The following is a 27,852-nucleotide window of genomic DNA, read 5'->3' on the forward strand; positions in this document are numbered from 1 at the left end:
TCAGATCTTCATTTTGCTTTAGTCAGGATACACTTTAGTGATGTTTGAGCCAGCCCAAATCTGTGATATTAACTCATGATTGACCTTAATAAACCTTTTAAAACAGGGGTGGGGAACTCCAGGCCTCGAGGGCCGATGTCCTGCAGGTTCTAGATCTCACCCTGGGTCAACAGAGCTGAATTACATGATTAGTTCATTACCAGGCCTCTGGAGCACTGCAGGACATGTTGAGGAATCAGCTGACACATCTAAAACCTGCAGGACAGCGGCCCTCGAGGTCTGGAGTTCCCCACCCCTGTTTGAAAGAGTTCATAATGGCTGAGCTGTTCTCATATTTGCAGTGCAAGGTTTGTCCTGAGGGTGGCACGAACTCTCAGAGTCATTGAAATGCAAAGACTTGTGTTATTTAGAGTTTTCCAAAGACAGAGACAAAATGTGGATTGGTAGTCCGTTTAATGAGAAAACAATCAATGGAAATAAATTACAGAAACAACATATATTACAATTAAAGATTGATGTGAAGAGAAATGTCTTCAGTTTGTTTTTGTTTCAGCAGATTAAAGGTTTAATCTGACACAGGTGGATTTCAGCCGTTTGTCTCTCAGGAAAATGAACCAAACGTTTGTCTTTGGCTTTCATCTGAATCCAAACTGAGGCAATGCATCTAGAAATACCTATTACTGTGCAAATATCTACATTCAGTGTGTTTCATAACAATAACGAAAATAACGTTTGGCTTCAGCAACCAGATTAACTACTTTCAGCTTCAGTGGAACATGCTAATAATGTGGAAATGTTCTCTGAGCAGCAGAAAACCAACACTGATGAAGAACACAGAGACATCCACGTTGCATAGTATCCTCAGCACATTCCAATGTGGAAAAGTCTCTCCCAGTATGAAACACAAAAATTCACTGAACACAGGAGACTGTCTTTCCTGGGAAAGAGCATATCAGATGTTTCTTCCTGCAGGTTGCAGGTTTCATAGAATATTTCTCAGAGGTTCTCTGACAGTTTCCAGAGTCTTTTCCACGTCTGGTAGAACCAGCAGAGCAAAAGCCAGCTGTTCACGAGCAGCCGCACTCCTCCACGATCATATTCTGGATGTCCTTCTTGATAATCTTCTGCTCTTCGTTGTAGTAGAGCATTGACATTGCTCGCAGCCTCGTTGGCACGCAGCACGACTTGATGTTTTGAAATGGGCTGTAGCCTCTCATGCGATAATGGTTGATGACCGTTGAATGGAAAGACAGCGGTGAGCTTCCAATGCTTGCCATGTGGTTTGGACAGTCGCCTTCGCAGTAGTTGGCGTGGTAACCAGCCGGAGCGATGATCCAGTCGCTCCAGCCGATGTCTTTAAAGTTCACGTAAAACTCTCGTTTGCAGCAGATGCGGATTTTCCCATCGCACTGCAGAGCTCGTTTAGCTCGGCGCTTAGCCACCTCCTCTTGAGCTCGAAGCACCACCATGAGGAACGGCCGGTGTGACTGATCTCGTCCCGTGGCCGGTTCACCGTTTGCAGGCGTCAGGACGGGAGCGGCACCTGCTTCGAGACACAGAGGACAGGAAACCCGTAACCTAAGAGGACTGCTGCCGCCGTCCAGTAGATTCTGAACAGTGCGAGGAATGGCGAGGGTGTGCCAGCCACTACGACGTGTGTCAGCCATCTTCTCTGAAACACAGTCCTCGTCATCATCGTCACGATAAAGCCGCAGCATCACTTTGCTTCTCAGGCGGTTCATCTTTGACATTTTCAGGAAGATCCAAACGTTTGCCTGCTCCACCACAGACAAGCCACTGCCCTCCCTCGAAATGTCAAAGGTCACCGTGTTTGGCCCGTCGCCTGTGAAAGAGAATAGTTAGGACATTAGCGCTGTGTCACATTTACTACACAGAGTCAGAAAATTTCAGTCTAAAACAGTGCGATCTCTGACCCTTGACAATGACAGAGGGGCGTTCAGAACTCAGTCTGATAGTCTTTGATCTTTGACCTCTCAGATTGTATTTTAAGTGGAAACTGGACAGGTTAATGTGGTTTAGGGTTAAGTCTGGGTGGATTAGGGTTGGTGTGGGCGATAACCTGTGTCTGAGTTTGGGAAGATATCAAATGAAATGTGCTGAAGACGCCTTAGGAAAGACCAACTTTATCTGGCAGTTTGTTTTTCCCTGAAGGGAACAAACGAGGAACTTGAAACCATGACCCCGCTGACGCACCCCCCCCCCAGATAGAAATTTTAATGAGTGAACAAAGTCGATGTTCTTAACAGTGAAAGCTTGAATGGAGCTTCAGCCTCTAAATATATTCAATATGAGGAAAGGCACTAAAAAAAGACCAGGCCTGATTTCAGGGAATGATGTTAATGATGTTAACAAGCCTGGTCATATAGGACGCTAACCCCGCCCCCACCCACCCGACACCACCCCAACAAAAAAAAGGCCCGTCCTGTCTCAGTGCTTCCTTCTTTGTCTCCTGTTAGAGAATAATTAGTGAGGCCCAGATTTATCTGAATGAACAGATTATTTACGCGCTAAGATCACTTGGTATGCTCGCCCAAATTACTGTGCACTAATTTGGGCGAGCATCCTTTGAGGGGCCTTTTGATAGAGACAACTATTTATAGAACAAAGCAAAGCAGCAATGTGACGGGTCCGTATTCACAGGAGATTTTAAAGGCTTTGCAACCATCATCATCTTCAGTAAGTCACAGTGGATTGAGAGCAGGTTAATGACAAGCAGCGAAGGTTCTGCCAGCAAAGATCTACCGCTGTTCAGACCAATGTTTCGCTCATCTTTCATCTTTCTCCAGCTGTTGTTCTCAGTGAAAATACTCTGTGGATTTAAGATGTCCTCATATTGATTGTTACTCTGAGTCTTTGTGACCCAAACCAGCAGATCATTTGAACATTCCTGTTTGAAGTAAAGTTTGTCCGCTAATTGGTCACCAGTCTGTCTGATGGACATCTTCAGTGACTGTTTGAACTTTGATGAGAAGTTGATTTGTTAGTTTACATTTTGGGGTTCAGAAATGAAAGAAACAAGGCTGTCGTTCCGTCAGAGAACCCTTCCTTGTTTCTGTCAACAGAACAAACACGTTTATTTCACTCAGAGACAAACTGGAAGCTTCAGCACTGCAGTCAAACACATGAATGTGAGCTGAATGTTCTGACCTGAACATGAAAACCTGTGGCTGAAATCTGTAAACACACTTTGACCTCTTTGGATTATTGTGAATGAGCTGAAAGAGCAAACAGACAGTCTGACATCACTGACGGTCAGTGAACCTCTGAAGAGTCTGACTCCACAGACTCCACTGAGTCTGGATCTGCTGACGTTAATAACCGAACCCTAACCCAGCCAAGAGAAAATGTTCCCTACAGACACTCTTTAATCCATCCTGAATGTCAAAGGCTCATTGTGTCTTCAGTTCTTACATTAAAGGGTTTTTTTCTGCCAGACGCCTCCTCGCAGAATTAGCTTTAACCAGTCAGAGGGCTCAGTGGTGAGCCTGAAAACTTTCTACGGCTGTACTTAACCAGAACTAATAACACTAATAACACTAACCCTGAACTCAGAAACTGGATGTGTTCTCTGTCAGGACAAGAAGATAAACCACGCCTGACGTGCCGTGGGACTCACCTGGCTCTCCAAAGGTGATTATTTCAGATGGCGGTTCGGGTGGTGCTGAATTGCCCGTGCCCTGGCCCTCCTCCTGGATCTCCACACTGCCGTCTTCAGCCACATGGGCCACGTGAAGTTTCTTGATGGCGTTGAGCAGAGCGGCACGAGGAACTGGCTGTGTCAGGTTGGGCCGGGCGCTCAGGTGCAGCATGTTGAGAATGTGACGCTTCACTGCCTCCACCATGTCACTCTGAGCTCCGGACGAAGACGAGTTCCTCCTCAGCTGAGGCAAAGAGCACGAAGGACAGTCAGAGGACACCGCCGAGTCCTGCAGCCGTGGTGCCGGAGAGATGGTCGGAGAGGCATCAATGAGAAGCCATGCTGAGATGGAAAAGACCACGGCAGAAAGAGAACACATAATGGTTGGCGGTCTGATGCAGAGTAAAAGACAGTAGAGTTTTTATTTGAAACAGGTTTGAGATTCTTCAGATGAAATCCTCTGAAATTCAAAAGACTTCAGGGCGGAAACTAGAAACTCTGACGTGAAGTCGCTGCAGGTCTGAAGGCTTGTTCTGGTGTTGCTAGTCCTCCTGGTGCTGGCCCAGTGGTCCTGAACTGAACGAACAGTGTGCAGGGTCACTCTACTCTTCCTCTCTGCTCTGTTACAGTAATTATACCTCTCAGCCTGTTTAATCCCTCCCTCCATCCACAGAGGTATTTCCCTGTGAGTCACACACACACACACACACACAGTGAGTAAAGTCTCTCAGAATATCTCAGGACTGTTTGTGGAGTTTCCTCCTGAATGAACGTCACGACATAAGAGGAGGAGGAAGGAGGAAAGAGGAGGTAGTGTCCCTGATTCATTCACCACACACACACACACACACACACACACACGCACAGACACACACAGATGAGTCAGCGCAGCGTCATCATCACCTCACGTGGAGGAGAGACTGTCGGTGTGAAATAAATTTTTAGAATGGAGAGAGTTTGTTCTAAAGACCAGTCCTGCACAGAGCAGATGGAGCGTGCTCAAAACAGACTACCACACACGCACACACAGTGACATCAGCACGCCCTCTGCTGGTGGGAGTCAGGACCTACAGCGTCCTCTTCACCTGAGAGGGACCCTCTGAGTCAGTGGCTCCTATAAGTTCACACAGGTCTGTCAGCTCTGCGGCAGGAAGGAGAAACATCGGGAATATCCACATGTGTGGATGTCAGTGAACTGACCGCAGATGTCCGACCTGAACGGCTGTAAAGCCTAAAAATGTGACGCCGTCATAACACAGGTCAAGTGTCAGCTGAAAATGTGACACAGTCACTCGTTTGTTTGATCAATTCAAGATGTCAACTGGCAAGAAGTGCTTTTTTTTGACAAAATTCAAGTGGATGTGAATTTTTGACTGATCTCACTTTCAAATGACGTAATGCTGTTACGTCATTTAAAGCAGAAGCTGTTTGAAGCATCCTGTATAAAGATGAGACCAGCAGATGATTGGACTAGAGCAGGGTTGGGGAACTCCAGGCCTCGAGGGCCGGTGTCCTGCAGGTTCTAGATCTGACCCTGGGTCAACACACCTGAATCACATGAGTAGTTCAACACTAGGCCTCTGGAGAACTTCAAGAGGAGGTCATTTAACTGTTTAAATCAGCTGTGTTGGATCATGGACACATGTAAAACCTGCAGGACACCGGCCCTTGAGGCCTGGAGTTCCCCACCCCCTGGACTAGAGCAATGATGTCAGTGCTGAGACTGACAGTGCGGAAAAGCGATGCAAAAGAACAGAAGCAGCAGTTGAGCGATTACAGATTATTGAACTTACACATAAGCTTCATTTCACTTGCTGGCCCACGTCCTCATTTTAGGTTTGACAGTGTTTTAGTCGATAAAGGTGAATGGCTTGGACATGAATTGAGCTGCGGTTTGGGGAAGGCCTTGAAGGGGACTGGCGCCAGCTCCCGGGCCTGGCAGATCCCCATGCACTTAATAGAAGAGAAGAAGTTAAAGAAAAGGGAAGGGAGGGTGGGGCACATAGACGAGAACGAAAAGCATGTAGAACTGAGGTAACATATATAGATAAGAACTGGAAGGAGCGTGTTTGGAGATGTGGTCCCGCTCCAGAAATTCAGATACTTTATCTCCAGTTCAACATGGCTGTTGAGTGACTGGCAGAGTCATCAGCTGCACACCTGCAGAAACATTAGGACCCGCATGGCACAGAAAATAAATCTTACTGGACAGAAATGATCATGTGACTTCTTTGTAAGTGACTCATTTCCCCGCTGACACTGAACTTCAGGGTTCCCCCACCAGACACACTGACCTGTGGAAAACAGCACTCAGGAGGTAGTGGGGTTTTGTGGTGTTTGGAAGGTTGGTGGTTAGAATCCAATCTGCATGTTGAAAGTGGTCAAAGTGCCCCAGGTGCACCCATCGGATTTACGCGTCTGCATGAAAACTGAATGAGGGTGAATGTGTGAATACAGACTGCAGGGTGTAACATGCTGTGAGTGTTCGCTGTGGAGCAGCGCAACATGAAACCCACTGATGTCTGAACACGGTTGGCGTGGCACGAATAATTAGCAGCTAACTAACCCTATGAACTACATAACTGTACTCAGTATTCTTACAGTGTCATAACAAATGTAACCTTTATAAGACAGAACTGAAGAGAAGGGGCTCTGAAACAGAGCCTGATGATCAAGAGTAAATTTAAATAATGTTCTAAGCTGGAAACAATCTTTTACTTCAACAACACACAAACAGAACCGCGACACAAGCAGGACTCATGGAAACAATCCGGTCATTAAGTCTGACGTCATCAGCTGTGCCTGAGCCCAAACTCCGCTGCAGGTCCCAAAGTCAAACGAACACTGCAGCATCACTGAGAGTTAAAAACTGTCTAAATTTTTCATCTTTAATAAAATGATCAGCGTTGCTGCTTTACCAGGTGTAACAATTAAGTTTAACATCCAGGCTTCCATGAAAACAGGATTTATTAAATTTAACAGAGTTAGAAGTTAGCAGGAAGTTAGCTCGCTAGCTTCCATCTAAACATGATATACCATGTTCTGACTGAGAGATTTATGAAACAATTCAAACGTACTGCTCTGCTATCACTTCCAACATAAATGAAGACAGGAAACTAAACAGCAGTGACGTTTGTAGGGTTACTGAAGTTGGGCTAGCTGGTATATAATGATGTGCTACGTGATCGCTAGCGACACAGCTATGTTAGCATAACATTAGCACAGTGAAGCTGGAGGATGAACGCTAACTTATTTCCACTCGATAAAAGTTAACGTGAGGGTTCAGAATAGTTAGGGACAAATGCAATCGCATGGCAGGATGCTGTAAACGGACCAAACTTCAGTCAGGAGAACAACTGAGATAATCCATCCACAATACGAGGTTAGTCATTAATATACTGCTGCATGGGCTGTAGTTACATCGGAAGGTTTTAAAAACTGAGCTTTAAAATAAACAGTGGTAATAAAAACTGAGAAAAGCCGACAGTGATCACTGACTGTTTTTAGGGGCTTGTTGAGATTAAATAGAACAAGATACAAAACATTAAAACATGTTAAAAACACAAGAGCCTTATTAAACGTAGAGTAGTTTGGGCCCGGAAGCAGGATTCATCTCGTCATCACTTAAAGACCAGATAGTCTTCTCCAACATGTAGTTTGAGGCTCTGCTGCCCTCTGCTGGTTTTTTCTGGACATTAAATTCAATCAGTTCAGCTTTAGTAATACAGCACCAAGCAATAATCAAACGATAGTGGCCTCAAGGTGCTTCATGCTGCCCTGACAGGTGTTACAGGCCTGGACAGGGGCAGACGTTGTTGGCGACACATTGACAAACTGCTCTATAAAGCAGCGGCCCCCAACTCCCAGGCCACGGACCAGTACCGGTCTGTGAGTCGTTTGGTACCGGGCCTCAAGAGTTGAGGCTCGGGTGTGAAATGTATGGTTTTCAGGGTTTTATCGTTAACTCGGCTTCCCTGGGTCTTTTCCCATGTGTTATGAATAAATTTTCTAAACAATTTAATGAACTTTATATTTCTTTTGTAGTTGTGTGTCTTTACTTGAAAGAAATATTTACGCGTTACCATAGCAACCAGAGAGCATTAAGGGGCAGAGAGGAGGATGTTACTCTCAATGTTTTTTCAGGAGCACGCTGCTAATAAAGTAAAACATTTACACAGTGAATTCACATTTATTATTATATTTACAAAATACCACAGTTTTTGTTTTGGTCGTATCATTTTATTTTGTTGTATTTATCTGCCACACCTTAAAGGCCGGTCCATGAAAATATTGTCTGAATATTAAACCGGTCTGTGGCGCAAAAAAGGGTTGGGGACCGCTGCTCTTAAACACCAGCCAGAAAACAAAGTGAGGCAGAAATGATGTCAGCGGGATCACAGACATTTACCTCAAAGAGATCAAAGTCAGCAAATACAGGTATACATTTCCCAGCATGCTGTCTTTTTTTGACTTATTAAATCAAAAAATCTATCTAAATTGTGGTACGTGAATTGTGGTACGTCCTGAGATTTGATTTTCACACAGGTGTCATCCACATATCTGAACCAATGACTTGGTGGTGTTCTGAGAGTGGTCCTGTTGCTGACGTTGGGCTCATCCTGTAATCTCTTACAAATTATCTCCAACACTTGAGTGACTGGAATACAAGTGAAGGGAGATGTAACATCGTGCGAGACCATTGTTTCATCTGCCTCCACAATAACATCTCTCACCTTTTCAAGAAAATCCAATGTGCTCTGAATGTTCAGGTGTTCAGAGCTGCCTACCAACGGGCTGAGGATCAAAGCCAGAAGGAAGAACTCCCTTTAAACACAAAGTGGCCCCACACAGGTTAGGGTTTGAGTGCTACTCAGATGTAATTATACACACAAACACACACACAGGGGATTGAATAAAATAACATAAAAGATTCATTAAAGGTGTGTTTTAGCTTTGATTATTCCAGTAACTTTGTGGTGAACATTGTGTGTGTGTGTGTGTGTGTGTGTGTGTGTGTGGGGGGGGGTTGTCAAGATCTCTGTCTAAATAAATAAATAAATGTGGGTAAATCCCCAGATGACGAAACATGCAACTATTTTCCTGGTAATAACTGAAATGAGTAAAGAAAATCAACAGCCTATTTATGCAAGATCATTCATAATTTTATTGTGGGGGTTATATTGGCTGGGTCGGATTATTGGGGGGGTCATAACCCACCTGGAAATTACGCCCCTGGATCACTCTGCTGCTACACAACCAATCACTCCTTATTGATTATTGATCAGAGATCATGACCCATTAGTCCACACCTGGTTGTTAGGGTTAGCTGTCACACCTGTCACAGCTGAAGGAACTTCTATGCGAGGGTCAGGAGTTTAGCCCATATGCGCTGTCAGGCCTTAACGTTTGTTCACCTAGAAAAAGAACGTTTTGTTGCTTAATGACGTCAGGACAGGCTTTACATCACTTCCTGTTTACTGTAGATTTGAGTTAAAACCTGAAATAGCTCGTGAGTAAGCTGCTCCACCTGCAGATTAACCCGTAACAGTCTGAAAGCTTCGCGGACACACACACACACACACACACACACACACACACACACACACACACACACCGTCCAATCAGAGGAGCACTGAGTCCTCGGCCCCGCCCCACTACACTTACACACCCCTCCCCCTCCCGTGTCTCCGGTAATCCTCCGCTCTCTCTCGGTGCGGTCGTCATGGCGGAAATCAAAACGGGAATCTTCGCTAAGAACGTGCAGAAGCGCCTGAACCGAGCCCAGGAGAAGGTGAGAGGGGGAGGAGAGGAGGAGCAGGTGATGGAGGTGATGCGGAGGGCGGATGGAGAAGCGGTGCTGGAGGCTGCAGGAGGCCCGGTCACCGCCGCTCTCTAATCCGATCGCTCACACATGAGGATCGATGTTTTGCTGGTCATCTGCTATTGAGCCGCTCGGAGGTCACGTGATTAGATACGGGCTGAGGAGAAAAATCATCAGAAACGGAAAAATCATCAAAAACAAATAGAGCGCGTTCTGATTGGCTGAAGCAGATCGTGATGTCACGTGTGCGGTAAAACGCGTCACGCACGTTTTCCTCTTGAAAATTAAAGACGTTAGTGACGTATTTCCCTGGTCCAAGGTCGACAATGTTGTCCACGACGTGATGACGTCATTGTGCTATCTTAGTTTTATTTATGAGGCGCAAACAGGCGCACTCGCACAGCTGTGAGTAGATGCCTGCCCCTCTCCTCAAACGTAATTAAGGTGTTTTACACCTGAAACAGGAAACAAACACTCAAAGAGAAATCATAGAATTCCTTCAGCCCGTGATCTAACACACCTGTGTGACAGGTGGCAGCTTTACTGTGGCTGACAAAACTCATCTCACGAGCGTTTGAATCACCAGCGTGAGCGCTGCTCGGCAGCTAAAAATTTTGATGTGATTTCTCTTTCAGGTTCTGCAGAAGTTGGGAAAAGCAGACGAGACCAAAGATGAGCAGTTTGAACAGGTGGTCATCAACTTCCGGAGGCAGGAGGTAAGACGATACCTGGGATAACTAAGTGAAGCGCTAAACAAATACAGGCCATTTACCAGGCCAACTTGGCTTAGTTTACTTACAGACTTTATACAGAGCTGGAAGGTCGAAGACTTCAATGCTCAGCTCTCACTGACACTTGAAGACAAAGGCAGGATAATTACTGACAAACTGGTTAATAAGCTGAACTTGACTGTCTCCATATTTGACCTCATTATAAACCACTGCTGGTGGGAGCAGGTGTTACAGTCAGGCAGCATATATGTAAAAACACCAATGTTTGATCACTGTTTAATCAGCATTCACATTAATTTCGAAAATTCAAAGACTTTTAATTTTATACAGATGTAAATGTGTAAAATAAGAGTTGCTTTCAAAATAAAAGCAACAAAATTACATTGTGATTACCTGGTAAACGGTAAGCCATTCTCTGATGGGGAGAAACTGCATGATATATGCTTTAACAAATTTCCCTTTGACCTGAAAGGGGCCAGGCAGCCACGTGACCAGGTGTTTTTAATGCCCAGGCGTGCTGTAGATGAGATCTCAGCCCTTCTAACAGATCTGCAGTGGCCTTATTTTCCAGAGATCTGATTCGTTAGTTGGCAGTTAACAGAATATGTGAGGCGAGTACAGCACCACTTACCATGGCAATGTAACCTGGTAAGACGTAAACACTCTGTGTAACCTTGAAAACACAGAGTTAAACTTTAAGTCGTAGAGAGCTCAGTTCATGCCTTTAGTGTGAAAAACCTCAGTTTATGTTTGATTTGATTGATATTGTGCATAATCACAACAACGGTTGCCTCAAGGCACTTTATATTGTAAGATAAAGACCCTATAATATAAAGAGAAAACTCAGACAAGAAACTGGTGACAGTGGGAACGAAAAACTCCCTTTGAACAGGAGGAAACCTCTGCAAAATGTGGAAACCAAATTCCTCCAGTGTAAAATAACTGATATCACATGTTTGTATGTGCTTTGCCAGACTGAAGGTTCTCGGCTGCAGAGGGAGATGAAGGCCTACATGTCTGCCATTAAAGGTCTGTATGGTTCATTATCTACGTGATACAAACCTCAAATGAAAGAAACGTCTTCAGTGACACTTTGCATGATTCACAGTTTATAATTATCTTTCATTATCTAATGCTGCAACCTACTTGGAAAGTCAGAGCAGCCACAGAAGTAAACAGTCCAAGATGGTGGCAGTCAACTTTGAATCTGTACTGCCACTGTGGTGTATTTGTGACTCACTAAATAAGACATAGAGAGTACTGACCAGGCTCTATCCATGAATGTGCTGCAGGGGAGTTTTTAAGTACAAAAAATATTATTATGCTGTATTGTCAGTAATAACTGAAGGACTCTATCTTGCTAAGAACCAAAACAAATCCTGTTTTGTTTTCTCACATTGCAAACTTTCTTATTGAAACATACGAACTCAGGAGTGATGCCACTGCTGAATTACGAGGTGCCTGGAATGTGGCATCAGTTCATCCTCCGTCTTAAAAAAGCTTTTTTAGTTTCTTCCCCTTCAAGACTACTTTGTTATGATTGGCTGCCCCTCACTAGGATTCTATTCAATATTCAATTCAACTCAGTTCAGTTTTATTTATACAGCACCAAATCACAACAACAGTCGCTTTAGGGTGCTTTATAACTAGAGCTGGGTATCGTCACTGATTTCTAGAATTGATTCGATTCCGATTCACAAGGTCCTGAATCGATTCGATCCACGATTCGATTCAATTCGATTTGAATCTGGGAAATTTTGCCTCAGACAGTCAGAAATATTATAATTCAGATCAGTACATTTACATATTTTTGTATCTATAAAAAGGAAGCTGACACTTTCGAGACTTTATCAAAGGTGTGAGCATCACAGCAGATGCCTTTGTGTTAAAGTCGCTGAAGATAAAACACAGACAAACATGAAGGTGATTTTCCTGGTCTGGGATTTTATAAAAATATTCTGCAGTACATCAAAAACGAAAGAAAACCATTAATCAACATATGAACATTACCTCTGACGTTACAGCGGTTTTATTAGAGACCCAGCTGAGCGTTTTGCATTTTGTATAATTTTAAAAAGTTTAAATTTGTTCAGAAGCCTGTTGAACGGCAGAAATTAGGTTTTCTTTTCGGAAGTAAGTAAAAGGAAAAAAAAACGTCGGCCGAGAGCCTGTAAACAACAGTAGACTTGTGCGTAACAAGCAAGCGAATAATGCAGAAAACAGATTTCGGGGATAGACGGGAAACTGTTCTTGAAGTACAGAGAGAGAGAGAGAGAGAGAGAGCTGTGCATGAAGTGTGATTTTATCCTGGTGGAAGCAAAACAGCAAAAGTCAGAGGGAGTCCACGACGATGTTTATGTGAAGCGTAGTTTGGATCTTCTTTTGCTGCTGGTTCGGTCAATATTGTTTGGAGAGAGATAAAACCTGCAGCTTCAGAATCAGCGCAAAAAGGGCGTAAACACAAAGTGCGGATCCGCCGAAACATCAGAATCAGCGAGCTGTCGGCTTTCAGCCCCGACCGTGTCCGTGCCGTCGGGTGAGAAAGGCGACATTTCACTGATTCTGATCCGCGGCTCCGCGCTGTGTGTTTACGTCTTTGTGCAGAGTCCGTGTTCCTGCTCTCATTTGCTGTTTTAAATGTTTGGTGGTTGTCAAAATTTTGTGAAGTTTTACCTGAGATTCTGGAATTTTGGGCAAAATACATTTATATAAAAAAATCGATTCAGGATTTTAATGAATCGATATCACGTTATCCAAGCTAGAATCCATTTTAATCGATGAATCGATTATTAAAACCCACCCCTATTTATAACCCCTATGAGCAAGCACTTTGGCAACAGTGGGAAGGAAAAACTCCCTTTTAACAGGAAGAAACCTCCAGCAGAACCAGGCTCAGGGAGGGGCGGGGCCATCTGCTGTGATTGGTTGGGGTGAGAGAAGGAAGACAGGATAAAGACATGCTGTGGAAGAGAGACAGAGATTAATAACAGATATGATTCAATGCAGAGATATCTATTAACACATAGTGAGTGAAGAAGAAACACTCAGTGCATCATGGGAATCCCCCGGCAGCCTACATCTATTGCAGCATAACTAAGGGAGGATTCAGGGTCACCTGGTCCAGCCCTAACTATATGCTTTAGCAAAAAGGAAAGTTTGAAGCCTAATCTTGAAAGTAGAGATAGTGTCTGTCTCCTGAATCCAAACTGGAAGCTGGTTCCACAGAAGAGGGGCCTGAAAACTGAAGGCTCTGCCTCCCATTCTACTTTTAAATACCCTAGGAACAACAAGTAGGCCTGCAGTGTGAGAGCGAAGTGCTCTAATAGGGTGATATGGTACTACAAGGTCATTAAGATAAGATGGGGCCTGATTATTTAAGACCCTGTATGTGAGGAGCAGGATTTTGAATTCTGGATTTAACAGGAAGCCAATGAAGGGAAGCCAATACAGGAGAAATCCGCTCTCTCTTTCTAGTCTTTTTCTAGACTAAGGACATCAAAGCCCTCCTCAACAACAAGAAGAGGGCTTTCAGAGGGGGCAATAAAGAGGAGGTGAGGAAGGTCCAGGTGTTACTAAAGGACAAGATCAGAGAGGCTAAGGACAATTACAGGAGGAAGCTGGAGTGGAAACTCCAGCAGAACAGCATGAGAGAGGTGTGGAGGGGCATGAAGACCATCACTGGATTCAGGCCAACCAACAGCAGGGGAGCTGAGGGAGGTGAGACTAGAGCTAACGAGTTGAATCTGTTTTTCAATAGATTCGACACCACAGTGTCTGCTCCCACCCCCACAACCTCACCTGTAGTCAGCCTGGAACCCAGAGCCACACCACTGTGCCAGCCTCTCTCTTCACATGGCGCTGTTGCCTCCTGTGAGAGTCCTGTCACCCCTCCCCCACCCATCACCTTCACTCAATACCAGGTTGAGATGCAAATGAGGAGACTTCACTCAGGCAAGTCTGCTGGACCAGACGGAGTGAGTCCCCTCGTCCTCAAGACCTGTGCCCCCCAGCTGTGTGGAGTCTTTCATAAACTGTTTATGCTGAGTCTGAGTCTGCAGACGGTACCAGTGATGTGGCACTGACCTCCCACATCATGAAGACCCTGGAAAGGCTCATCCTGGACCAGCTGCGACCCATAGTAAGACCACATCTGGATCCCCTTCAGTTCAGCCTCGTCTCGGAACTGAGGACGCCATCATCTACCTGCTCAATCGTGTCTACACCCATCTGGACCAGGCGGCAAGCACTGTGAGGGTCATGTTTTTTGACTTTTCTAGTGCTTTCAATACCATCAGGCCGACCCTCCTGGGTGATAAGTTAGCAGCGATGCAGGTGGATGCTTCTCTGGTGTCCTGGATTGTTGATTACCTGACAGGAAGACCACAATATGTACGTCTCCCACAGTGTGTGTCTGACAAGGTGATCAGCAACACAGGGGCACCACAGGGGACTGTCCTCTCCCCCTTCCTCTTCACCCTCTACACCACAGACTTCAGCCACTGCACAGAGACCTGCCATCTTCAGAGGTTTCCTGATGACTCTGCGGTGGTTGGATGCATCAGCAGGGATGATGAGACAGAGTACCGGGCTGTGGTCGACTCCTTTGTCACGTGGTGTGAGCAGAATCATCTGCAGCTCAACGTGGCAAAGACCAAGGAATCGATCATGGACTTCAGGAAGACCAGGAAACACTTGACCCCTGTTTCAATCCAGGGGGTCAGTGTTGACATTGTGGAGGACTATAAATACCTTGGAGCAGCGGTCCCCAACCCCCGGGCCTCGGACTGGTACCGGTCCGTGAGTCGTTTGGTACCGGGCCGCGAGAGTTGAGGCTCAGGTGTGAAGTGTATAGTTTTCAGGGCTTTTATCGGTTTTCAGCGTTATTTTGTTATCGTTTTTATCGTTTACTCGGTTTTCCTGGGTCTTTTCACGTGTGTTATGAATAAATGTTCTTTTTTTCGGTACCGGTACTAGTTTTATTTTGTTGTATTTATCCACGACACCTTAAAGGCCGGTCCATGAAAATATTGTCGGGCATAAACCGGTCCGTGGCGCAAAAAAGGTTGGAGACCGCTGCCTTGGAGTACACATTGACAATAAACTGGACTGGGCTAAAAACACCACAGCACTTTACAGAAAGGGCCAGAGTCGTCTCTATTTTTTGATGCGACTGAGGTCCTTCAACATCTGCCAGAAAATGCTCAGGATTTTCTATGAGTCTGTTGTGGCCAGGGCGATCCTCTATGCTGTTGCATGCTGGGGGAGCAGGCTGAGGGTCGCAGATGCCAACAGACTCAATAAACTGGACTCCCTCAAGGTGGTGTCGGAGAGGCGGATGCTGTCCAAGATAAAGACAATGTTGGATAACACCTCCCACCCACTCCATGACATGCTGGTCAGTCACAGGAGCACGTTCAGTGAGAGACTGAGATTACCGAAAAGCACCACTGAACGACACAGGAAATCTTTCCTGCCTGTGGCTCCCTGTACAACGCATCCACTTAACACACTGTTTACTGCTGCAACTACACATGTTTCTTTTCCAGCTATTTATTAATAAGCGACTTATATATATATATATATATATATATATATATATATATATATATATATATATATATATTTGTACTATTCTTAGTTAGTGTATTGTCTGTCTTGTTAATGTTGGTTTATAATGGAGCACTGTAACAAAAAATAATTTCCCCCAGGGATCAATAAAGTATTCTGATTCTGATAGTCCCTGTCAGGACTCTTGCTGCAGCATTTTGGATTAGCTGAAGGCTTTTCAGCGAGTTTTTAGGACTTCCTGATAATAATGAATTACAGTCGTCCAGCCTGGAAGTAATAATTGGTGACTGTTATGATTTGGTGCTGTATAATTAAAATGGAACTGAATTAAATTGAACTACAACTCCTGAGTAAACTAACATAGCCTCACAGAAAAGGTTTCAGTTAGATGGCGCAGGTGGGCAGAGCTCTGACCTCACTATTTAAAATTTCCGGACAGGACGATAGACAAAAGCTTATCTTCTTTACGCAGTGAGTAGCAAAGTTAAATGTTGCCATTGTGACCACCAGCTGAAATTGTACTGTCATTGGCAGGGATGCAGCAAGCATCCATCAACCTGACTCAGTCTCTGCACGAAGTCTATGAACCCGACTGGCATGGAAAGGATGACGTCCTGACCATCGGGAAGGTCAGAGTCATAAAAACATCCCAGAGTACACAAGAACACCAAAATCCACCTGAAATATGTACCATAAACCTAGGTGTCTATTTTCTGCAGGACTGTGATGCATTGTGGGAAGACTTCCACAACAAGCTGGTGGACTCGACACTACTAAATCTGGATGCATACCTGCAGCAGTTTCCAGATCTCAAGGCAATCAACAGTTTGGTTAGGGAATGATTTTCTGAAATGGATGCATGTCATGAAAGCTCAACTTCTTTTTGTTTCAGACCCGTGTCGCCAAAAGAAGCCGCAAACTCATTGACTATGACAGTGCCCGACACCACATGGAAACCATGCAGACGTCTGGGATGAAGAATGACCGCAAGATGATCAAAGTGAGTCATTTCATGTGTGGACGGACATTCACAAGATAAAGGATCAGCTGTTTCCTGTTACCTGTGCAGCTGTTGTATCTGTGCAGGTGTTTTGTAGTTGATTTAATCATGAACTTTGTCTGTAGGCAGAGGAGGAGCTCAAAAAGGCACAGAAGGTGTTTGATGAGTTGAATACTGGTCTACAGGAAGAACTGCCAACTCTTTGGGATCGGTGAGTTTTGACATAGCATGCTAGCTTTGAGTGGGCAACTAAAATTTCAGGGTGAGTAACTTATAAGAAAAAAGGTTAAAGCTCCTGACCAACGAGCTCCTGGTTTGAGTCTGGATTTTAATGCTGACAGCTTAGAGAAGACTGCTTTTGTACATGATCCCTGACAGATTGAACAAGTTATTATTAAAACACTGATTAGTTCCAGGCCATATGTAGCAACCTGCGATGGTTTCTACTGGTATCTACAGCTACTTTCAGTACCATTGATGTTAAGTTAGTCTCTTTTTCTCCAATTGATCTTTCTGAGTTAACTTCAATAATTACTTCCTCCAAACCATCAACGTGTCTTTTAGACCCCATTCCTACAAAACTGCTCAAAGAAGTCCTGCCATTAATTAATGCTTCAATCTTAAATATGATCAACCTATCTCTAATAATCAGCTATGTACCACAGGCCTTCAAGCTGGCTGTAGTTAAACCTTTACTCAAAAAGCATCTCTAGACCCAGCAGTCTTAGCTAATTATAGGCCAATCTCCAACCTTCCTTTCATATCAAACATCCTTGAAAGAGTAGTTGTCAAACAGCTAACAGATCATCTGCAGAGGAATGGCTTATTTGAAGAGTTTCAGTCAGGTTTCAGAGCTCATCACAGCACAGAAACAGCTTTAGTGAAGGTTACAAATGATCTTCTTATGGCCTCTGACAGTGGACTCATCTCTGTGCTTGTCCTGCTAGACCTCAGTGCAGCGTTCGATACTGTCGACCATAATATCCTATTAGAGCGATTAGAACATGCTGTAGGTGTTACAGGTACTGCACTGCAGTGGTTTGTATCATATCTATCTAATAGACTCCAGTTTGTGCATGTAAATGGAGAGTCCTCTTCACACACTGAGGTTAATTATGGAGTTCCACAGGGTTCAGTGCTAGGACCAATTCTGTTTACATTATACATGCTTCCCTTAGGCAGCATCATTAGAAGACATAGCATACATTTACACTGCTATGCAGATGACACCCAGCTCTATCTGTCCATGAAGCCAGATAACACACACCAATGAGTTAAACTGCAGGAATGTCTTAAAGACATAAAGACCTGGATGGCCGCTAACTTTCTGCTTCTTAATTCAGATCAAACTGAGGTTATTGTACTCGGCCCTGAAAATCTTAGAAATATGGTATCTAACCAGATTCATACTCTGGATGGCATTACCTTGGCCTCCAGTAACTCTGTGAGGAACCTTGGAGTCATTTTTGACCAGGATATGTCCTTCAATGTACATATTAAACAAATATGTAAGACTGCTTTCTTCCATTTGTGCAACATCTCTAAAGTTAGAAATATCCTGTCTCAGAGTGACGCTGACAAACTAGTTCATGCATTTATTACATCCAGGCTGGACGACTGTAATTCATTATTATCAGGATGTCCTAAAAACTCGCTGAAAAGTCTTCAGTTAATCCAAAATGCTGCAGCAAGAGTCCTGACAGGGACTAGAAAGAGAGAGCAGATTTCTCCTGTTTTGGCTTCCTGTTAAAATTACCTTGGCCTCCAGTAACACTGTGAGGAACCTTGGAGTCATTTTTGACCAGGATATGTCCTTCACCGCACATATTGAACAAATATGTTTAATTGAATTGGTAATTGATCAGACTATGGATCGGTGACTCATTCCTGCAGTTCCTCTATTCAATTCAATTTTATTTACACAGCGCCAAACCACAACAACAGTCGCCTCAAGGCGCTTTATATTGTAAGGTAGACCCTACAATAATGGATACAGAGAAAAACCCAACAATCATATGACCCCCTATGAGCAAGCACTTTGGCGACAGTGGGAAGGAAAAACTCCCTTTTAACTGGAAGAAACCTCCAGCAGAACCAGGCTCAGGGAGGGGCGGGGCCATCTGCTGTGATTGGTTGGGGTGAGAGAAGGAAGACAGGATAAAGACATGCTGTGGAAGAGAGACAGAGGTTAATAACAAGTACAGTGCAGTGTCTCCATTTGGATAATAAAAGTAGATTTTTAAAACACAGCAGTTTTACATGTGCACCTTTTTTTGGGGGGGGGGGGATTGCAGTCCATACAGACAATACTGATTTGTAAATGATTAACTAACAATCTTGTGCTTGTGCTTAAAGTGTTTGGCACTCTTTGGCAATATTGTAGTAAATGTTAAACTTAATCATCATTCGGCCTCCTCTGACCGCCTGTTTGCTACCGCCTGCTGCTGAAAGGCAGTGGGGAGAGGGGCCACTTGGGCAGTGCATTTATCACGATTTGAGATGGGGAAACTGTTCTTGAAGTACACAGAGAGAGAGAGAGAGAGAGAGAGAGAGAGAGAGCTGTGCATGAAGTGTTTTTGTTATTGTGGTGGAGGCAAAATAGCAAAAGTAAGAGGGAATTCATGATGATGTTTATCAAATGTGAAGCGTAGTTTGTTGCTTCTTTTGCTGCTGGTTCAGTGAACTTTGGTTGGAGACAAAACCTGCAGCTCAGAATCGAGCGCAAAAAAAGACGTAAACACAGCGCGGACCCGAAGCATCAGAATCGTCCGAGCTGTCGGCTTTTCAGCCCCGATGCCGTGTGAGGGCTGTTGGGTGAGAAAGCCGAGGAAGAGAAAGCTGATTTGGATGTGTCGGGTCCGCGCTCTGCGTTTACATCTTTGTGTGGCATCTGTTTACGTGCTCTCATTTGCTGTTTGTTGAAATAGTTTTGTGAGCTTTAACCTGAGATTCTGGCGTTTCTGGCAAAATACATTTATATTTAAAAGTTGATTCAGGATGTGAATATGAATCGATATCGCTTTATTCAAGCTACTCACCTCTCTCTGTCCGCCCGCCTTGGACTTTCAAACGTATACACGGATTACATGAATATCTGGACCACGACCAATCAGAGAGGTCCCGCCCCTGACTATCTTTGATTGGTTTAGACCACGATAGGGGCACAATGTGTGTCTGCTGTTGACCACACAGAGACTTTCAGAGTTGCGGAGTATTTTTTATTTATTTTTTTGTTACTTGAACAGTTGGTCGCACCAGTGAGACCTAAGATTTTTTTTTTTAGTCGCACCATTGAACAATTTGGTTGCATTTGCGACCAAATTGGTCGCACTCTAGAGCCCTGCCAGGTCACTGAGTTGAAATGCTTGAAAGTTAGAGAAATTGCTTAAAAGAAGAAATAGTAAGAAAAAGGTGATTTATATAAAACTTGGTGCCTGCAGGTGACCATCATCGCAAAACTATAATAGCATCCCAGCTTTGAGCGTCATCCCCAGGTCCTCTCGCCCCACTTCCCTGGTGAAATGTCTTCACGAAACATAATGAAGTCCAGTCACTTTCCCAGCACCTTAGACTACCATAACCTGGATCATTGAGAACCTTCACAGCCCTCCACATGCACCTTAGAACACACATGCAGCAACACTACATATGAGTGGGCGGAGGGAGGTTTGGAGTCTTCTCACACCCCCGTTCTCTGCGGCCTGCTGGAGCGGGGGGCCAGGAGGAGGAGTTGGCCATCCGACTGCGGTCTGGAGTGTGGGGCCTCCCTGCTGCTGCGGAGTCGGGGCGGTCTGCTTCTCCCCACCGCAGGGAAAAGGGTAACACCACCTGGGTCTGGGTGCAGTTTCCCCCTCCAGGGGCAAGGGTACCTAGACCTGGTTCTTAGAGTACGCTTGGGGAGTGTGATTGTGTGTACAGCGTCTCTCTATGTCTGTCTCCACGTTGGTTGAGTGTGGAGTAAGTGCATATGAGAGCATGAGGGTGGGAATGGATGTTTGTATCTGTGTGTGCCTGTATGTCTGTGTCTACATGTCAGGTTGGGTATCAGACGCCACCTCTCTGGGGACATCTCAGGCCCTCCAAGGTATGGAGGCCTATCTCCCCCCACCACTTCCCCTGCCAGTGGCAGACGCCCTCAGACATCGGTGCGTTGGTGGTTCTTTGTGTCCGGGGGTGGGCGTCCAGGTACACACCGGCTCACTCCTTGGTGGCTGCTTATCGGGGGCTGGAGCCTGGGGCTCGCTCGGGCCACTTCGGGGGTGGGGTGCCCTCAGCCTCTCGGCCTGGGGCTCGGTCACTCTGGCACAGCTGGCTGCCGGCGGAGCTCACGGGCGCGTCACTGCAACCCCCCCTGGCTTCTGCTCCACGGCTGCTGAGTGACTCCTCATCTGGGACTCTCCTCAGCTCTTTCTGGGACAGTGGCGCGGCTGCCCCTCTGTTGGTCTTCCTTGGTCTCTTGTGTTCTGGGGGCCTCTGGATGTCTGAAGTTTTGATCTCCTCCATACCTGCTTCATGCCCTGGAGGACGGGGCTGTGGCCCCCCCACACCCTCTAGCAGATCATTACATGAAGGAACCTTTTAAAAAACAAGCACGTCCATGCTCACAGGTGTACACACGGGTGCTCACACACACAAACTACACCCTTTTTGGCTCCTACCTCAAAGCACACTGTGTGCTGTCGATCCTACGTGCTGCACAATAATGTTTAATATTTAGTATTTACTGTTATATTCCCGTAGATCATCATGATGTTGTTTATTGTATTGCTCTCGTTCTCTTCTGCTTGTTTTCTTTTTTCTTTCTCAACAGGTGATCCAGGTGATAGATAGATGGATTTTTTTTGTCTGCTTATTTAGTTGTTTTTTGTTTTTTTGCCCTTTACCCCCGTCCCTCTTCTCCGCTGTTTTCCCCCTCTTCCTTTCTCCCTTTTCTTTTCCTCATTCAAGTCTGTCCTGTATCTAGCAAGTGAAAATAAAAAATAAATAAAATAAACAATAAAAGGTGAATCAAATGGACCATTACGGCAAGGCTGGGATGGTCAATTTAAAGTAAATCCGTTGGGCATCTTTCTTCGCCTTTAGACAATAATTCTGATGCAAAAGAACCAAACGGGACAGGCAACAAAAAAAAAAAAAAAAAAAAAAAAAAAAAAGAGAGAACCTTGACAGCCCCAAATTGTAGTATTTATAAAAACAACAACAACCAAGTTTTACTTTTGTGTTCTGCAGCCGAGTCGGCTTCTACATCAGCACCTTCAAGAGTGTAACGAATCTTGAAGCAAAGTTTCATCGTGAGATCTCACTGGTGAGTTTTTCATTTCCTAAACCAACAGGGTTGCTTTTCTTTTTTTCTTTGAAATCATTTAAACTGAAAAATGTCTCTTTTAAACCATCCAGGTGTGCAGAGAACTGTACGAAGTGATGACCAAACTGGGAGAGCAGCACTCTGACAAGATATTCACCATCCAAGGGGCTCCGAGGTCAGTACAAGCTTTTTCCATAACTGAGGAAAACGAAGGTAGATCAGCGTTTGGTTTCAGTGTCTTAAACTGATTGTACAATGTGATGGCAGCAATGGGTTTAGAAAAAAATCAATTTTATTATTTTGTTTTTAGTTATTCTTTCAACATAAACCAATCAAACTAGAGTTTGGGTGGCTGGGATTTAAAGATAATAGTCCAGTTTCCTTCCACAGTTCAAACACATGCATATTAACTGGTCATCTAAGGAGCTTGGAAAGAAAAGCATCTGGACTACGATAACCTGGATGACTGAGAACCTTCACAGATTTATTAACTGGTCATTGTAAAGTACCCATAGAGTTTTGGTTTTTTTCAAAGTTTTAATCCACTCATCATGGACATGGATGTCATGGTAATTTGGGGCTTTTAATGATTTCTTTGAACTGTTCTTTTTCCAGAATGATTCAAAGTTCTTCAGAATTTATTTAGGATTAAGACAGTGTTTCCCAAACTTTTTTTGCTACGCCCCCCTTTGTTTTACAAGAAAAATGTTCGCACACGCACGCACAAACACATCCTCCAACCTCACACACCCTTATTGTGCTCCATTGCGGTTTATTTCACACCTCAAACATTTAGTAAACAATTAAACAAATACAAGTAATCTGCAATAAATTACAGGTAGTAATAAAATAAACTACTAACTCTTTTACACTGCGTCCTCACCTACACGAGTATTTTTGAAAACGCAGCTGTTTTGTCCACGTAAACGACGTTTTGAATCACAGAAAACGGAGATTTTTTAAAACTCCTTTTTTGCGTTTACGTGTGGACGAAGAATACAGAGTTGGTCACGCAACGTCAAAGGTATGTGCCTTTTTTCACGTCATGCTGTGGCCACGTTATTGTTTACATGAGATGAATTGCAGAATGGCAGATAGAGACAAAATACTGTTAATCTGACTGTCTGCAGGTTTTACACGCAGTTACTGTCCCTCCATTTACAAAGGCAGAGGCGTCACGGTGTGATTATTTTACATGTAGTTGTTTTTTCCTGTGTAATAATATTCAACATTGATCTCAATACATTTTTCAAAAAATGCCTCTCTGTGCAAAATGGGTTCAAAAACATAAACAGCTGTGGGATCCTGTTTGTCCGTGATTTGAACCGAGGGAACAAATCGTGGCAGGATCAGCCTGATGTTATTTGTATCCCGCTGTAACTTTACTGTGTAAAGAGCAAACATCTCCAACATGTCATGAGTAGTTAGTCATTACAACAAGTGTTTGCGAACTAAAAATCAAGAATGTGGGATCCTGTTTGATTTAAACAGCTCAGCGCTGCTCCCGACGCAGGGAAAACCAACCCTGCAGGGAGACCTACCTCGGCACTTGTGCAGGTGAAGCCGAATGGAAGATTTGCTTCACCATATTTTCTAGCCTTTGGCTTAGAATGAAGTTGGTTTGGAAACATATTCAGCGATGCTTCATTTCCTGCTTTGCGTTTGTGGGCGCCCCGTGCTAGCAGTGTCCAAGCGTTCAGGGTTTTTTTTCCCTTTTCATACTGCGACCCCCTGCAATGGCTCTGCGCCCCCCGTAGGGGGCGGGCCCCACACTTTGGGAAGGTCTGGATTAAGAGATTGAATGGCTTCTGACACTTCTTACTTGCATAAGTCCTTTTCTTTGTGGCTCAGACAGCGAAAATATCTTTTTTTTTTTTTTTTTTTTTTTTCTCCCAGGAATTTTGCTCTGTCCTCAGGAGAAGACTCCTTTATATAATATAAAACTAGAAACCCTTTTCTTACTATTTCTTCTTTTAAGCAATATAAAACTAGAAAGCGAAAATTTCAGAAGAAATTTTAAGTGTGCCTATGCTGCTGCCAATGAGTGTTGTTTGCCATTGCCGGCTACAGGGAGCAAAACTCAGCAGAGCAGCCATTCTCCACCATGAACTACGGTAAAAACAAACACCGCTCGCGCCTCACAGATGACAGCTTACAGTCTTGCGTAAAGATGAAGTGACTTCGTACAGCCCCGATTTGCAGACGCTGTGCGCAGAGGTTCAGGAGCAAAAGTCCCATTGTACCACGGCAGACATGATGATGTTTGCATGAACACGCTTTCTAGCATTTATTTATTGACCACTTTTTACACATGACGGCTGTACCCAAACAGCTGGCTGTAGCTTTTCAACTCACAGCCCAACACACCAACACAATAGCAGAGAGAGCACAAACTTCAAGCCGGCGAAGCGTGATTGCAGATGCCGCTTAGGCGTGCATGCCTCCCCTGCAGCGGCACTGCATTATGACTAGAGACCGGCCCACCAGGTATTAAATCCATAAAGCCTTTGAATGAAAACAAAAGGCTTTAAGTCAGGTTACATCACTGTCATACATATTCCTGTTGGTATATGTATGATTTCTATACATTTTACGTCAGATAAAAACGTTGGTCGTAAGATTCAGATAATTATTTAATAAAAGCCAGATATTTTAAATGAGAATAAGAAAGAAAAGCATTTCTTTGTGTCCCCTTTCCCTGAAAACTTTACTAGACCCGCCCCTGCACAGTTACCAGCTGTCAGCTACTTAGAAAAGGATCCTGGTGTTATTTGTCTCTCAGAAACAGTTCATAACTTCCCTTCAACTCATTCATGTCACCTAAAAGGTAAACCTGTTTCTCCATCACCTGTTCAGCTCTGATGATTCAGTAAGGACATCTCCTGGTTTCATCTTCATGTTTCCCTCTCACCACATATCCAAAAAGACATAATGACCAGCAGCTTTTACAGCTGTGGCTCCAGCAAACATCAGCTGATACTAGAAATTAATATCAAAAAAATTCTAACAACAGCTGATCAAACTTAAACGTGCTGCTGTTGTTTAGCGCGACATCCGCTGATTTCCCCGTTCTGGCGCAAAGTGGGCGATAAACAAACATGAGAGAAACGCCGATCAGCTGATCATTGATCAGTTTCATGATTGAAGTAGCAACAGGCAAGAGAGGGGGAGAGAATGAGAGTGTCATGTTTCGGCTGTGTACAGGCAGGAGAAGGACCCAAACGCAAAACTCACAACAACAAAATTAAACTCAAAAAGCTGCTTTATTGCAGAATGGCATGGTAAACTAAACTGGGACTGGATAAACTGACACGCAAGGAAACACAGCCATGAGGGAGACTACGACACTGACAAAGAGAAACACAGGGCTTAAATACACAGAGGGATAACGAGGGAATGAGACACAGAAGGAGAGCACAGCTGGGAGTAATCAGGCTGGACGAGACAAGGGAAGCAAAACTAGAATCACTCACATGAGACTTGGACCTTCAAAGTAAAACAGGAAACACACTGACTGAACTCTAGACATGCAAACTTAACAGCAACTGAGAGGACAGAACATAGGGACCTGAAACATGGGACAGAAAGGCACAGTAGACACAACGTGGACATAACAACGCCACAGGGAAAGAGTAAAACAAACATGACTACATGAACTTGACAACATAACAGACATGAAACACATGAAGGGCAAGGGAGACTTAACAGGGATTGGAAGACACAAGGGGAATCTAATAACAAAGAACTAGAAAAACTCATGAGCTTAATCATATAAACATCCAAATAAACTAAACTCAAAACACTGGGTCATAAGACCCAGGATCGTGACAGAGAGGAGAAGAGTCGGCTGTGCAGCGTAACGACAGAATAAATCCAGCTTTGTGTCTTTTTCCATTCAAGCTGAAGTACGGGACAAACTGTGCTCCTTTTCAGCTCAATATGAAACGCGTAATATTTTCTCTGAATGCGGGACGATTCCGTTTGTACGGAACGGTTGGAAACTCTACTAACTAACCTTATGAATAAAATAAAGTTCAACATCAGTAACTTAGCACGCACACAGCTGTATAGAAACTCCGTCATGCTAGCTAGCATGCAGTACGAGTTATTGTAACTGATTGTAAAAAGTCAGCACAAAGAAAATAAACTATACCTAAACTTGGTTTATATCTGACCCAGATAGTCTGCAGTCATAACTTCTTACCTGAAATTCAGTTCACCTGACGCTCGGACCGGCGGCTGCCTCGGGTCTGCTTCTCCTGCCTTCGATTTCCCTGATCCACCGGCTGCCCTCTGTTTGAGCTCCGCGTTAGCCACCACCAAACAACTGAGTTATATTTTTCACATCGACCAGCATCTGGCAGATCCACCACCTTTCAGTGTTTATACCGTTACTAAAATGAATAAATAAATCATCGGCCCATATAAACGAAAAATAAGTCCATCTATGACACCGACAGTGTTGGTCAAGTTACTTGAAAAAAGTAATCAGTAACTAATTACTGATTACTTCCCCAAAAAAGTAATCCCGTTACTTTACTGATTACTTATTTTCAAAAGTAATTAATTACTTAGTTACTTTTTAAAAACACGATTTACAACCTGAATAGGTAATAAAGCGATAGATCTTTCAGCCCAATTCTACTTTTTCTACAATCCATCATACAAAATGTAATCAAATGGAAAAGTCCCTTTTTAAAACTTGTTTTATTAGTTTTAATCTTTTAACTTTATGCATCAAGCAAAAATTTAATTATATGCACCATTCTCTGACTGGAAGAAATTTGTTTTAAACCTATTTAAACCTATTTTCTGCACATTCCAGCACATAATTATTTTTTTTTTGTGTGTGTTTACACTCAGTCTTTCAAATAGATGCAAGTAAAACACAGCAGAAAATAAATAAAGTCAAAGACTAGCGGGCCTTTTGCTCTATTTTCACCTGTAAAGCAGGAGTTGGGTAGGCGGAGGTTTACCCTGGTGCAGGTGTGCCGCAGCGGTCAGTGGAAGAATCCACGAGTTTCTCTGTGAATTTCCCATTACGTCATAGCGCACTCGGTGCTTGCTTGGAAGTTTAGGGGGTTTTTTTCGCTGTAAAAAGAAGTTTTCTTCCCACGCACAACGGACACTAATGTTTTTGTCACTTTTTATGGAATCAAACTCAAAGGTCAGTACTTCCACGCTTTAAACGCTGCATGCTCATACTCTCTCCCGCACTCGATCCATTGTTGATCTGCACACAGCTGTTGTCACGAATGTCGCACTTGCTTACGTCACTGTCATGAGACATTCTTGCAAAAAAAATCACGGTTTTAGTAACGCAGTAACGCAGCGTTCCTACGGGAAAGTAACGGTAATCTAATTACCGTTTTTGCAATAGTAATCCCTTACTTTACTCGTTACTTGAAAAAAGTAATCGGATTACAGTAACGCGTTACAAGTAACGCGTTACTGCCCATCTCTGGACATCGAGTCTTTGCGAGAGACCGGGGGGTGAAACGAGAGTGACCCGCTCTCACTGTAAGGCAGGCCCGGTCACTTTTCAGCCAAGCCACGCTAGCTAGCTAGCTGGCTAGTGGCTAGCTGTCAGGCGGGACCGACGCCGTCAGAGCACTGTTGCTAATATGGGATGTCTTGATAAAACGAGCAGATATTTGAAGTTTACACAGCTACATTCTCGCCTGAAAATATCTTAAAAGTTTATGACATAGAAACAGTAATAAGAGTAAAATAAAAACTAAGTGGTGGCCGCCATTGTTTGACTCAGCA

General features: G+C 44.0%; 2 protein-coding genes across 11 annotated transcripts in view; one reads left to right on the forward strand and one right to left on the reverse strand.

Moving 5' to 3' along the window:
• Positions 1-436: 436 nt before the first annotated feature.
• Positions 437-9,243, reverse strand: inhbab (inhibin subunit beta Ab). Of its 4 annotated transcripts, XM_084913434.1 has the most exons (6): positions 9,156-9,243; positions 8,876-9,072; positions 8,392-8,482; positions 5,452-5,611; positions 3,638-4,000; positions 437-1,843 (listed from the first exon to the last, which is right to left on the reverse strand). In XM_084913434.1, exons 4-6 carry the CDS (start codon positions 5,462-5,464, stop codon positions 1,068-1,070), a joined length of 1,152 nt encoding a protein of 383 aa, XP_084769560.1. In that variant the 5' UTR covers positions 5,465-5,611; positions 8,392-8,482; positions 8,876-9,072; positions 9,156-9,243; the 3' UTR covers positions 437-1,067. The 4 variants fall into 4 exon arrangements, with proteins under 4 accessions (XP_084769560.1, XP_084769561.1, XP_084769562.1 ...); XM_084913435.1 differs by having other exon boundaries at positions 8,968-9,235; XM_084913436.1 differs by lacking the exon at positions 5,452-5,611 and having other exon boundaries at positions 8,876-9,235.
• Positions 9,244-9,296: 53 nt separating this feature from the next.
• The window catches only part of amph (amphiphysin), a 47,661-nt gene continuing 29,105 nt past the window's right edge, over positions 9,297-27,852 (forward strand). For 4 of the 7 annotated variants that reach the window (XM_084913428.1, XM_084913430.1, XM_084913431.1 and 1 more), the window contains exons 1-9: positions 9,301-9,449; positions 10,115-10,195; positions 11,185-11,239; positions 16,313-16,407; positions 16,498-16,593; positions 16,671-16,778; positions 16,904-16,989; positions 22,008-22,083; positions 22,176-22,258. In XM_084913428.1, the coding sequence (XP_084769554.1) occupies positions 9,381-9,449; positions 10,115-10,195; positions 11,185-11,239; positions 16,313-16,407; positions 16,498-16,593; positions 16,671-16,778; positions 16,904-16,989; positions 22,008-22,083; positions 22,176-22,258 (749 nt within the window). In that variant the 5' untranslated portion in view covers positions 9,301-9,380. Of the gene's footprint in view, positions 9,450-10,114; positions 10,196-11,184; positions 11,240-16,312; positions 16,408-16,497; positions 16,594-16,670; positions 16,779-16,903; positions 16,990-22,007; positions 22,084-22,175; positions 22,259-27,852 lie in introns of all 7 variants that reach the window. The other 3 variants (XM_084913426.1, XM_084913429.1, XM_084913432.1) reach the window with 2 other exon arrangements.

The sequence above is a fragment of the Perissodus microlepis genome, chromosome 18 (genome assembly GCF_051167445.1).
Source record: "Perissodus microlepis isolate ML-2025 ecotype Zambia chromosome 18, ASM5116744v1, whole genome shotgun sequence".
NCBI lineage: Eukaryota > Metazoa > Chordata > Actinopteri > Cichliformes > Cichlidae > Perissodus > Perissodus microlepis.